General features: G+C 39.8%; 1 protein-coding gene across 4 annotated transcripts in view; it reads left to right on the forward strand.

The window, feature by feature from the left end:
- Positions 1-13148, forward strand: part of TCTN1 (tectonic family member 1) — a 33426-nt gene that overhangs the window by 702 nt on the left and 19576 nt on the right. For all 4 annotated transcript variants that reach the window (XR_007132137.1, XM_047759758.1, XM_047759757.1 and 1 more), the window contains exons 2-4: positions 4580-4700; positions 10629-10759; positions 12142-12293. Coding sequence is in view for 3 of the 4 variants with exons in the window: in XM_047759758.1 (XP_047615714.1) it covers positions 4580-4700; positions 10629-10759; positions 12142-12293 (404 nt within the window). In the remaining variant the exon portion in view is untranslated. The remainder of the gene's footprint in view (positions 1-4579; positions 4701-10628; positions 10760-12141; positions 12294-13148) is intronic.

Below are 13148 nucleotides of genomic sequence, written 5' to 3' on the forward strand. Positions count from 1 at the left end.
TAGTATCCATCAGGTTGATCCCTGGCCTCGCTCAGTGGTTAAGTTTCCTGCATTCTGCACAAGCTGCTGCCTAGGTCAGTATGCGACTTGGATCTGGCTTTGCTGTGGGGTAGTCCAGCAGCTGCAGCTCCAGTTTTACCCCTAGCCTGGGAACTTCATATGCTGCAGCTGTGGCCCTAAAAAGGAAAAAAAAGAGAGGGGGATGGGAAATGTCTCGTTTACTGAAAGTGACTAGGTCAAGGCCTGTGTCTGTTGACTTAAATTGTGAAAAACCAGGATTCCTCCTGTGTTGAGTTGGAGGTGAGAAGGTTATGCCCAGTTCTTAGGATTCATCTTTAGTGAGGGGTTATGCCCAGTTCTTAGGATTCATCTTTAGGGATAATTAAAATATTTCTCAGAAAGTGATCTAAACCTTGAGTTATACATTTAGCGACTAATCAGATTTGGCAGGGATGACTTCAGGGGATTTCTGTGACTCCCAGACTGAGTGCAGGCTTTTGTGAACATGAATTTTTCCAGGGTGAGGGTTCATAGCAGTAGGTAGTCTCTCAAAGAGGTTTGTGATTAAAAAAAAAAAAAAACTGTAAATTTTCTGTAACTCAATAGCAATGCAGTATTTTTTACCCCTTCTTAAGAGAAAGAGATCTTTTCCTAAATTGAGTAAGACGATATTTTGTAAGGAGAAAAGTCATCATTGGTTGATGTCCTGAACTCTAGGACTTAACTTCAGTTACTGAACCATTTCTCCTTTATAAATTATGAGTGGTCTGTAAGAAAAAATACAGAGAGATATACCTGCTTTTCAATATAAACAAAGCTTTGTTTTTGAAAGCTGCTGATTTGGTGAATTAGTAGAGAAGTTAAGTGATACTGCACTACAGCCGACTACAGCAGAGTATTAAATATCCAAAATTCTCTGAGATTTTTTGGGCTGAGTTTCCTTTTAATGCACTTTCTCCCCGAAATGAAGCTATTCTTGACCCATCATTAATAGGGCATGAGTTCAGGGCCGTTTTTCCGATGTGGGAAGTTGAATTTGCACTTTCCATCAGCTTTTTAATGGGCCTCTCTTTAGACCTATATAGGTAGTGATAATAAATGACAGCTGATATTTATTAACTGCTTACTGTGTAGCAGGCCTTATGCTAAGCATTTCATCTGTGATGTATCCTTTTTAATACTCATAACAGCCTTATGTTGCAGGGTTATACCCATTTTTCAGGTTGGTGAATTACTTGCCTGATTTTAGGTCACACTCCTGATATGTGTTGTAGCAGAAAACTGAGGAGAGAAACTGGGCAGCTGTTTGCAGAATGGGTTACAGGTGGAAGAGAAGGATGTTGACTTTCATCTTGGATCTGAGCTCTATTCATTAGTACCCTGCTCTAGGAGCCAAGCGTATAGACATGAAGAGGCTTGAAAGAGCAGCTGAGTGCTACTTAAACCCCGCAAGTGCTCAACAGATGCTTGTTGGCTGATTAAGTACACTCACATCTTGAATAGAGACCCTTTTCCCCCCTAAGTAGTTATTAAACACTATTGCTTTGTCCCTAGTAGTCTTATAGCTACCTACCTACAAGGGTTTTAAGTTATGGAAAACAAATCAAGAGTAATTTTGAACACAAAAGGCAGGGTGCCTTAACACTCCTTATTTTTTTATTTTTTGGCAGCCCCACAGGATGTGGAGTTCCTGGGCTAGGAATCAGATCCCAGCCACAGTTACGACCTCCCCCAGAGCCAGGTCAACACCAGATCCTTTAACCCATGGTCCTGGGCTAGGGATTGAACCCACATCCTGGCACTGCAGAGACACCACTGATCTCTTTGCACTGCAGCGGGAACTCCAACACTCCTTATTGTTTATATTAGCATGCATGAGTGGTATTGCTTTACTAAGCCCACAGAGGAGTCCTTGGCTGAAGGGAAACATGTAAACTTTAGGAGGAAAACTCTGAGAGTGGATTGTGTTATTTGATAGACATTCCCCTTCTCCTTACAAACTTTTTTCCAGACTGTTATTTTACCTTTTTTGAGCTACATTTTTTCTAAAGCTGATTTTTTTTTTTTTTCTGACTGTGCCTGAGGTATGTGTAACTTCCCAAGCTGGGAAATGAACCTGCACCACAGTAGTAACCTGAGCCACAGAAGTGACAGTGCCAGATCCTTAACCCACTGTGTCACAAAAGAACTCCCTAAAGCTCATTTGTTTTTTTAAATTTTATTAAGGTATAGTTGATTTACAGTGTTGTTCCAGTTTCTTCTGTACAGCAAAGTGACTCATCATACATATATATATATTACCTTTCTCATATTATCTTCCATCATGATCTATCCCAAGAGACTGGATATAGTTCCCTGAGCTATACAGTAGGACCTCATTGCTTATCCATTCTATTTATTTATTTATTTGTCTTTTTGCCATTTCTAGGGCTGCTCCTGTGGCATATGGAGGTTCCCAGGCTAGGGGTCCAATCTGAGCTGTAGCAGCTGCCTATACCACAACCACAGCAATGCCGGATCCTTAACCCACTGAGCAAGACCAGGGATCGAACCCGCAACCTCTTGGTTCCTAGTTGGATTCTTTAACCACTGAGCCACAACTGGAACTCCCGCTTATCCATTCTAAATGTAATAGTTTGCATCTACTAACCCCAAACTCCCAGTCTATCCCACTCCCTCCCCCTTCCCCTCAGCAACCATAAGTCTGTTCGCTGTGTCTGTGAGTCTGTTTATATTTTGTAGATAGATCATTTGTGCCCTATTTGAGATTCCACATATAAGTGATATCATATGGTATTTGTCTTTCTGACTGACTTCACTTAGGATGGGAATCTCTAGCTGCATCCATGTTGCTGCAAATGGTATTATTTTGTTCTTTTTATGGCTGAGTAGTATTCCGTTGTGTATATGTACCACATCTTCTTAATCCATTCATCTGTCAATGAACATTTGGGTTGTTCCCGTGTCTTGGCTATTGTGAATAGTGCTGCTATGAACTATGGGTGCATGCATCTTTATGAATTGTAGTTTTGTCTGGTTATGCCCAGGAGTGGGATTGCTGAATCATATAGTAGTTTAATATTTAGTTTTCTGAGGAACCTCCATATTGTAAATTTACATTCCCACCAGTAGAGTAGGAGGGTTCCCTTTTATCTACACCCTCTCCATCATTTGTTATTTGTGGACTTACTAAAGATGGCCATTCTGACCGTACCTCATTGTAGTTTTGATTTACATTTCTCTAATAATTAGTGATGTTGAGCATTTTTTTATGTGCCTACTGTCCATCCGTATGTCTTCTTTGGACCTAAAGCTCATTTTTATTGGAAATAATTCATGCATGCGTATAAAAATGTTATATGGACTCTACCAACGTTTGCTTCAGATCCCTTTATAAAATTGTCTTTTTGCATGAAATACTTTTTTGAAAAAAGAAACAAAACATTGCAGATAAGATTGAAGCACTGATCTTATTCCTTCCCTTCCAGCAGTAATTAAACAACCATGATTTCAGTGTTTATCATTCTCATGCTCTGCTATTTCTTTTTTTTTTTTCTTTTTCTTCCACTTCACCTGTGGCACATCGAAACTCCTGGGCCAGAGATTTAATCTGAGCCACAGCTGCCACATACACCACAGCTGAGGCAACACTGGATCAACCTGCTGTGCCACAGTATGAACTCCTCTGCTGTTTATTTAAAAGGATTCCCCCCCAATCCTTCTTTGACAGACTAAAATAGAGAATTTAAAAATCCAGATAAGGGAGTCCCCTGCTGCTGCAGCAGGTTAAGGCTCCGGTATTGTCACTGCTGTGGCTTGGGCTGCAACTGTAGCATGGGTTTGATCCCTGGCCTGTGAACTTCCACATGCCACAGGTGTCGCCAAAAATAGAAAGAAGGAAAGAAAGAAAAAAATCCAGATAGTCATCATTATTAAAATTTAAAACTTGCTAAGTGGGGGTTCCTAATCCTCCCCATACTTTTATTGTCTGAATTACCAAAGATATTTATAGAACCCTAAGTACAGAGAACCTGAGCCAGTTTAGTTCTTGGGCATTAGCCTGTGAACATGGGCTCAGCTTCAAAACTGCAAGTGACATCTGAGCAGAGGAACAAGATTGAGATCTCTGATTCTTGGCAGCCTTAAGTGAGCCCTTCCTCTGAATCAGAATCTCCCAATGAGCTTGGGAGCCTGCAACATTAAGCCCATGGTTTTACGGTCAGGCAAGTGATTTACCCTGCTGGTTCTTAAACCCTTCATAATTATCTGCATCACCTGGAAAATTTTTGAAAAACATAGGTGTCTGGGTTGCATAGGTAACTTACCAAATTAGAGTGTAGGTAGAACACAAATAGAACTTTCCAGGTGAGTCAGATGATTAGCCACTTTGGGGAAACCTCAGATTGAGGAGGGAGCTCAAACTGACTACTTTTGACTTCTTAAATTCCCCCCAAAGTACAACAGGAAAAAGAAAATGGACCTTTTGTATGAAATGGGGTTTTGGTACCTTGCAGTGGCAGGGGGCAGTCACGACCTGCTGATTGTGACCCTCTGCACACCACCTCTTTTGTTTCTGTAGTTGCTGCTCTGTGTGTCTGTGACTTGTCTCCAGCACAGTGTGACATCAACTGTTGTTGTGATCCTGATTGCAGCTCCACGGATTTCAGTGTCTTTTCTGCCTGCTCAATTCCAGTTGTCACGTGAGTTTATGACACATGTGGTTTTGATAAAATTGGGCTAAGATTATAAAATTTGGGGACAGAAAGTGCAAACTCCCCCAGGCTGAAAACCCCAAACCTGATCTCCTGAATTTTGCATCATTCAGAAGCCATGCAGTCCAAACCAGTATGTAGAAGAGGAGCTATCCCTTTTTGGTGCATCCAGCCCAATGATAGTGCAGGCAAAAGAGGAGAGAGTACTTTTTATAGAGTGTAATGAAATCTCTGTGTTCAGCTATTGAATCACTTTGATATGTAAACAGATAAGGTATCACATTTTTGTTATCTGTGAATTAGTTCCATGTATAGCCCAAGGTGTAAAGTGCAGTTTAATTTTACAGCTTTTGTTTTAGATGTAACGCCTGTAACAAAAAGTAAATAGTCAGGAAATCTTTGTTCATACTTTTCTTATATGTAAATCTACCAGGTAGTCTCAATTCACATTGTGTAGAATAGTGGAAAATGACATTCCCAGTCGATTACAAGGTAAAGAAATGATCTCTTCTGAATTATCTGCTTCTTATAATTCAGATTTCAAAGCTTTTTGATTAAAATAGCACTTAGAGGTTAATTTATTCAGGATAGGACCAATTTATTATTCAGATATAGCTAATTTAAATTTAGTCTTGTACCAAGTTTTAGCAATTGAAACTTAATAGGTTGAATGCTTTTTGGAAGTACAATGTGTTTTTCCTATGAGAAATTATTTTATTGACCAATGAGAAGTCAAATCTACTTCTGATATTGTAAAAATGCTTGGAGCATGGTATGTTGCAGTCAGATTATTTTTCTGGCTACCTAAACTGAAGTATGGTCCAGTTTTTGTTGAAAATCATTCTGCTTTCCTGCCTTAATACCAGGAGCCTGAGAGTAAGATTTCTGCTCCAATTCGAGGTCATTATTTAAAATGTAATTTTATTTATTTATTTATTTATTTATTTATTTATTTATTTATTGTCCTTTTGCCTTTTCTTGAGCCGCTCCCTCGGCATATGGAGGTTCCCAGGCTAGGGGTCGAATCAGAGCTGTAGCCACCAGCCTACGCCAGAGCCACAGCAACGCGGGATCCGAGCCATGTCTGCGACCTACACCACAGCTCATGGCAACGCCAGATCCTTAACCCACTGAGCAAGGGCAGGGATCGAACCCGCAACCTCATGGTTCCTAGTCGGATTCGTTAACCACTGCACCACGACGGGAACTCCTAAAATGTAATTTTAAAAAAACATTAGCCTGTACTGCAATTTTAGATACACGCTATTTAGAATGAGGGTCAGCCAGCTTTTTCTGTAAAAGGCTACATAATAAATTAAGTTTCATAGACCATATGGTCTATGAACAGTGGTAGAACTTCTCAGCTCTACCACTGTTGAACAAAAGCAGGCAGGGACAATGTATGTAAATGAATGGACATGACTATGTTTCAGTAAAATTTATTTACAAAATTAGGTGTGGTTTTCATACCCCATGATTTAGAAGTTAGAACTGAATCCATAGTGCCCTCAGGAAAGTACCTCAGAATTTTTTTTTTTTTCGCTTTTTGGGGCCGCACCCGCAGCATGTGGACGTTCCCAGGCTAGGGGTCAAATCAGAGCTACAGCTGCCAGCCTACACCACAGCCACAGCAACATGGGATCCAAGCTGTGTCTGTGACCTAAACCACAGCTCATGGCAGCCCTGGATCCCTGACCCACTGAGCAAGGCCAGGAATCGAACCTGCATCCTCAGAGCTTCTAGTTGGATTTGTTTCTGCTGTGCCACAACGGGAACTCTGAGAATTTTTTTTTTTTTTTTGAGTTAGTTTTCACACCTCACCATGCCTTTCTTGAGTACCTCCTATGTGCCAGTATCAGGAATTTAAAGATGAGTCAGACATTGTCCTGCCTTCAAAGAGCTCTTTGAGTGAGGGAGACTGAGTGAATGGCAGTTTCTGGACCAGACACTAGAAGAACTCAGAGGAGTGCATCTGACCCAGACAGCTGAACTAGGAGAGGTTTTCTAGAAAATAGGAGCTGCTGGGTCATGAAGGACAAGTAGAAGTTGGCCAGCATGAGATCAGAAAGGGTGTTCCAGGCCAAAGGAGCCCACAGTCCTGGGGTTGAAAGAGTAGAGCCTGTTGGCTTGACTGCAGGTTACTCAGCATGGCTAGAGAAGGGTGGAGCCAGAGGAGTGTGGGGAGGAGGCAGAGGTCAAATCCCAAGGGGCCTTGAGTGTAGACTTAAGGGTTTGGGTTTTTCCTGAATCCTTTGGGGGCCAAGAAGTGAGGGTATCAGACTCCCAACTTAATAAATTCTGCAGCAGCATGAACAGTGGATCAGAGTTCAATAGCGGTAGCAGGGAACCCAGCAAAAAGCCGCTGCAGATGAGGATTAATAGGTGCCCTCCCCTTGAAGATTGTGACAGTGAGACTAAGAAATGTACAGATCTGATACTCATACGCTGCACAGGATTAGAGAGCTGGCTGACTGGAAGGGGAGGAGTAGAGAACCCATTCTCCTGAGTCTTCCTTCACGATTGCCCTCATAATTGTCTCGTCGTCCTCCCTTCCTCTTTATAAGCACACACCTCTTCTTGTCACTCACTTACTGAGGAATCTTCAGTAACGCTCATTACTTATAGAATTCACAATCTGGATTCAGACCCACCCCAACCTCTGTCAGATTTTATTTCCTACTAACCCCATCTCAAATCCTCCACTCAGCCCAACTTTGGTGGTCTTGTTTTCCATACACCATCAGTACATTACCCATTGTTGGCCAATGCAACTCTTGCACTTGGATTAGCCTCACGTTCCCTCTCTGTCTGACTCCTCCTTATCCTTTAAGGACTCATAGATTTTTCAATGCTGAATCTTTTCTTATTAATACTACTCGTGGTTTTTTAAAAATATTCTTTATGTCCATGACAACAATTGATATACCATTAGAACCATACTGTACAGAGTATTTGAAAAGAGACTAGTTATAAAATAAATCCATACAATGAGACACAAACATCAAATGCTTTCACTGACATGTGGAATCTGAAAAAAGGACAGACGGAACTTCTTTGCAGAACAGATGCTGACGCACAGACAATGAAAAACTTACAGTCTCCGGAGGAGACAGTTTGGGGGGTGGGGGGATGTGCTTGGGCTGTGGGATGGAAATCCTGTGAAATCAGATTGTTATGATCATTATACAACTACAGATGTGATAAATTCATTTGAGTAATTTAAAAAAAATGAAAAAAAAAATCAATACCCCACCAAAAGTCATTCAAAAAATATAATGGAGGAGTTCCCTCATGGCTCAGCAGATTAAGGATCTGGCATTGTCACTGCTGTGGTTCTGGTTGCAGCTGTGGCATGGGTCTGATCCCTGGCCTAGGAACTTCTGCATGCTGTGGGTGTGGCCAAAAAGATGGTTAAGATGATCAAAAAATATAATGGAAATGGATTTTATTCCTAACACCAATAGAAATATAACATAATTAGAATTAAACTTAACTATTCAGAGTTATAGAGAGACAAAACATTTGGATAAATGGAGAGATAGTCTGTATAGTGGGATGGAAAGAATCATTACATAAACATTTCAATTTATTAAATGTAATTCCGGGTCAGATGGGAGAGGAATAATGTGTCCAAATGATTCTAAAATTCATCTGGAAGAATAAACAAATGGGAAAAGCCAAGACATTATTGAACAAGAAGAGCAAACGGTTAGGTTTCAAACATGTTGTAACACTACATTAATGAAAATAATGTGTATTGATTCAAGACAGTAGTACAGATAAATAGATCATTGGAAGAGAATAGAAAGGCCAGAAATGGTTTTGTGTACTGATTTTATACACAGCTGATTTTTTTCTTTTTTTTTTTTGCTTTTTAGGGCCACACCCGTGGCATATGGAGGTTCCCAGGCTAGGGGTTGAATCAGAGCGGTAGCTGCCAGCCTATGCCACCTCCACAGCCACAACAACTCAGGATCCAAGCCGTGTCTGTGACCTACACCACAGCTCACGGCAATGCCAGATCTTTAACCTGCCGAGCGAGGCCAGGGATCGAACCCACATCCTTATGGATACTAGTCGGGTTCATTAACCGATGAGCCACGATGGGAGGTCCCAGAAGTTCTTAAAGATATGGGTTCTTGAATTTCCTGCTATGACTCAGCAGGTTAAGGACCCAGTGTTGTCTCTTTGAGGATGTGGGTTCTATCCCTGGCCTCGCTCAGTGGATTAAGGATCTGGTGTTGCAGTGGCTGTGGCATAGACCTCAGCTGCAGCTCCCATTCAGTCCCTGGCCTGAAAACTTCCCATATGCTGTGGATGCGGCCCTAAATGGAAAAATATATATGGGTTCTTATAAATCAGTGAGAAGACAAATGTTCTAATAAGAAATAGTCAACTTACTGTAGGAAAAAAATACCAGTGAGCAATAGCCATGTGGAAAAATATTTAACCTCACTAGTAAATGAGAAAATCCAAATTAAAACAATGGATAACAGGTTTTTGCCCATGTAATTGGCAAAGGATAAAAATTGAATGATAATATCCAATCTTGGCAAGAGTATAGGGAAATAAGGCACTCTTATTACTACAGTGTTGGTAAGGATGCATTTTGCCTTTCTGAAGGGAGGTCTGGCTAATATGCCTCAGAAGCCTTAAATTATGTACCTACCTTTTAACCCATCAGTTCCACTTTGGGAGGTACAGCCTAAGGAAATAACTGGAGATATTAATTAATAAAAATGTACATACAGAGATGTCAGAGTATTATATGTAATCAGTGAAAATTAGAAACAGCCTAGATCAACAGTAGAGGATTGATTAAAAACATTGGGAGAATCTTAATAAATTGGTATATAATGAAGCCATTTCATAAAATAATACAAAAACATATTTGATGATGTGGGAAATATTGGGCACCATATATTAAGTGAGAAAGGGCCTGAAAGCAGTATGTAGTATGATTCCATGTTTCTTATATCTCTGTCTCTATACCATATGCGTCTCTGTATCAAGTTCATTAGGGTTTAGGTCTGGGATTTGTTGAAGATTTGACTATAATGTGACTTCTAAGCCCTCAGACTTCCAGATGACAGTACGTTTTCTTATTTTCACAATCCTTTGTGAAAACAGCTTTATTATAAAGACAAGGAATTTTGGATCCATTCTGGGTACTTATAAGCAGTCTGAAGTTTTGCAAAATTTTATATGATAGATTCTGTCAGAGTTTGCAAGGTTCATTTACATTAAAATTATGCTCTGGTCTATATTCCATATTTGATAGAATTTCCTTAAAGGTTATTCTAAATTTTTTTGGCTATGCCCATGCCATATGGAAGTTCCTGGGCCAGGGATAGAACCTGCACCAGTTACCTAAGCCGCTGGATCCTTAACCTGCTGAACCACAAGCGAACTCTAAGGTTATTCTAGTTGTCTTAATATTTCTTCTGTCAGAGGAAAGAGTTTCAAATGCCAAATGTTTTAACACTGAATAAACTAAATAAAAATGGATTCATTTCTAACATCACGCTTTCATAAATATCTTCCATGTAGTCGTTAACATAGTACAGTGCAAGCATCTGACAGTTTTAAAATAATCTTGCTCTAGTTCTTGTCAAAGCTCATTGGTAACAAACCCAGCTAATATCTGTGAGGATATGGGTTCAAGCCCCTGACCTCGATCAGTGGGTTAAGGATCCAATGTTCTGTGGTGTAGGTCACAGACATGGCTCGGATCTGCTGTGGCTGTGGCATAGGCCTGTAGCTGCAGCTCTGATTCGACCCCTAGCATGGGAAGTTCCATGTGCATCAGGTGTGGCCCTGAAAAGACAAAAAAAAAATTTTTTTTAATGATAATCTTGCTAAGATAGTGTGCATATGCCTTAAAACTTTATATATATATATTTTTTTATTTTTTAGGGGTGATAGTCGGTTTTGTAGTCAAAAAGCAGCCATCTATTCACTGAATTTTACAGCAGACCCACCTCAGAGAGTATTTAAACTTGTTGATCAGATCAATCCATCTATGTTCTGCATTCGTATTACAAACTGTAAGTATTTGATGGTGATAAACTTTGTGAAACTCTGAAAAAATTTTCTTCTTTTCTTTCTTTCTTTTTTTTTTTTTCTTTTTAGGGCCGTACCTATGGCATATGGAGGTTCCCAGGCTAGGGCTCTAATCGGAGCTACAGCCGCCGGTCTACGCCCGAGCCACAGCAATGCCAGATCCGAGCCATGTCTGCAACCTACACCACAGCTCATGGCAACGTGGGATCCTTAACCCACCGAGGGAGTCCAGGGATGGAATCCCCAACCTCATGGTTCCTAGTCAGATTTGTTTCTGCTGAGCCACAACAGGAATGCCTGAACAATTTGTCTTTTAGAAGTTCTTTTATGGAAAAATGTCCCATTCTGTTAGATTTAAAGCATTTATTCTATGGTTTGGCTAGAGTTTATCTTCTGAGGCCATTCCACAGACAACTGCAAGTAACCTTATAAATCTGTAGCCATGCAAGTTTTCTTTAATTGTGCTTGTGTAGTTGTCTTTTGAAATCTCATACTTTATTTCAAAGGTGTTTATAAAATGTAGACATGCATAGGAATCTAAATTTATTTAGGTATATGGGTTGTTTTTTTTTTTACTTTATTTCCTTCTGATTGAATGGTAGAGAATCAGATTCAGCTTTGGTTTCAATTTCCTTTTTTCTTTTTTCTTTTTACTAAGAATATTTGCATGAAAGCAGGATCTTTATTTTTATCTGAGCATTTAGCTCATGTAGGTGTTTAGTTCCAAAGTACATGTGAGTGTAAAATGTTACCAAGATATCAAAGATCAGAGACACATGTATGCTTTCATCAGTTAAACCTTACTATCTTTTCAGAATGTCTTTATATTTGGGGTTTGTTCCCTTGCACTTGAAAACGTAAGGGAATGCTGAATGCTTTGTAGTCTGAGGTAACGACTGGTCAGTCACTGTCTCATACTCTGACACAGCAGGCCCAGTGAATATGCCAGCCTGTTCCCTCCTCCTCCCTGTCAAGTACAGAGCACATTATCCTCCTGGGTTTTGGCGGTGGCTGTGTGAGGGTAGAAACAGGATCTTCATTCCCACAGCCGTCTGGAAGAGTCTCCCTTAGAGATTTATGCAGCAGACACCTCAGCCCATGGGCTGGAAAAAGGCATTATTATTGTCTCTGTTGTACTGTTTCCCTGTAGCTTTAGAAACTATTACTTCCACTGTAGAGAAAGAGGCCTGCTCTGGAGATCTTATTTATTTAATGAGTCAAGAAATCCTAGGGGAAGTGAATATAAAAAGAGACTCTTTAATTTTTTCACCTCAGCCTTAATGCTATTAAAGATTGTTTCCAATATGCCGTGCTATATATACTATACATATTTTATACTGATTTAAAATGCTTTTTCTAAAAACAGATAAACCTGCATTATCCTTTATTAATCCGGAAGTACCTGATGAAAGCAATTTTGATAAAATGATGAAAACATCTGATGGTTTTTCATTGAATGCAGAATCAGATGTTTCTTTTACAACCAAACCAGATGCTCCAAATGCTGCAAAATATGAGGTGAGCCAAGAACGCAAGTTCACTCATCTTGTCACAAATATCCTCTTCTTGTAAGTTAACTTTTCAGTATGTTTCCAGTAAAACCAGCTTCCTTGAGACATGGAATTAATATTATAGACCAAGAAACTTAATGTTTGTGCCTATAGATCAGAGATCATGAAAATTAAAATTGAGTAGTTGAATTCTAACATAGGGTTTTGAGTTGTTTATTCTCTGGTAAGCTTGCATTTGTCTCTGTAGAATTCGTTGTTCTTCTCTACCTCAAAAAATGTAGCAAAGTGTTTCAGTCATGCTTCTGGAAACACAGAGTAGGTAGGTTGGAGGCCTGCTCCTCTTCTCAAAGTTGTGTTTAGTTTTATAGACTTTGGGAAGATGTGTGCTATTTACTATCCATTTTTTAGTAAACCTTTAAATATGATATACATTAGGAGTTCCCCCTGTGGTGCAGTGGGTTAAGAACCTGGCTGTAGTGGCTCAGGTTGCTGCAGAGGCACAGGTTCGATCCCTGGCCCACTATAGTGGGTTAAAGGATCTGATGTTGTTGCAGCTGCGGCTTGGATTCAGTCCCTGGCCCGGGAACTTCCATATGCTGTGGATGTAGTCATTAAAAATGTATATATGATTTATGTTATTGGAAACATCTTTTTAAAAGAGAAGTATAAAAGCAGCATGTGCTAGTTCTAAAAGTTAAAATTATAGAGGTATATAAGTAAAAATGGAAAGCCCCCCCATCTCCATTAAAATGCACACTGCAAATCACTATTAATAGACTGGTTTATATTCCTGCATTTTTAAATGCATCTATTAAAATATACATATAGTACTGTGCAAAAGTGGGACTTTTATTTATTTATT

This window comes from Phacochoerus africanus, chromosome 15, assembly GCF_016906955.1.
Source record: "Phacochoerus africanus isolate WHEZ1 chromosome 15, ROS_Pafr_v1, whole genome shotgun sequence".
NCBI lineage: Eukaryota > Metazoa > Chordata > Mammalia > Artiodactyla > Suidae > Phacochoerus > Phacochoerus africanus.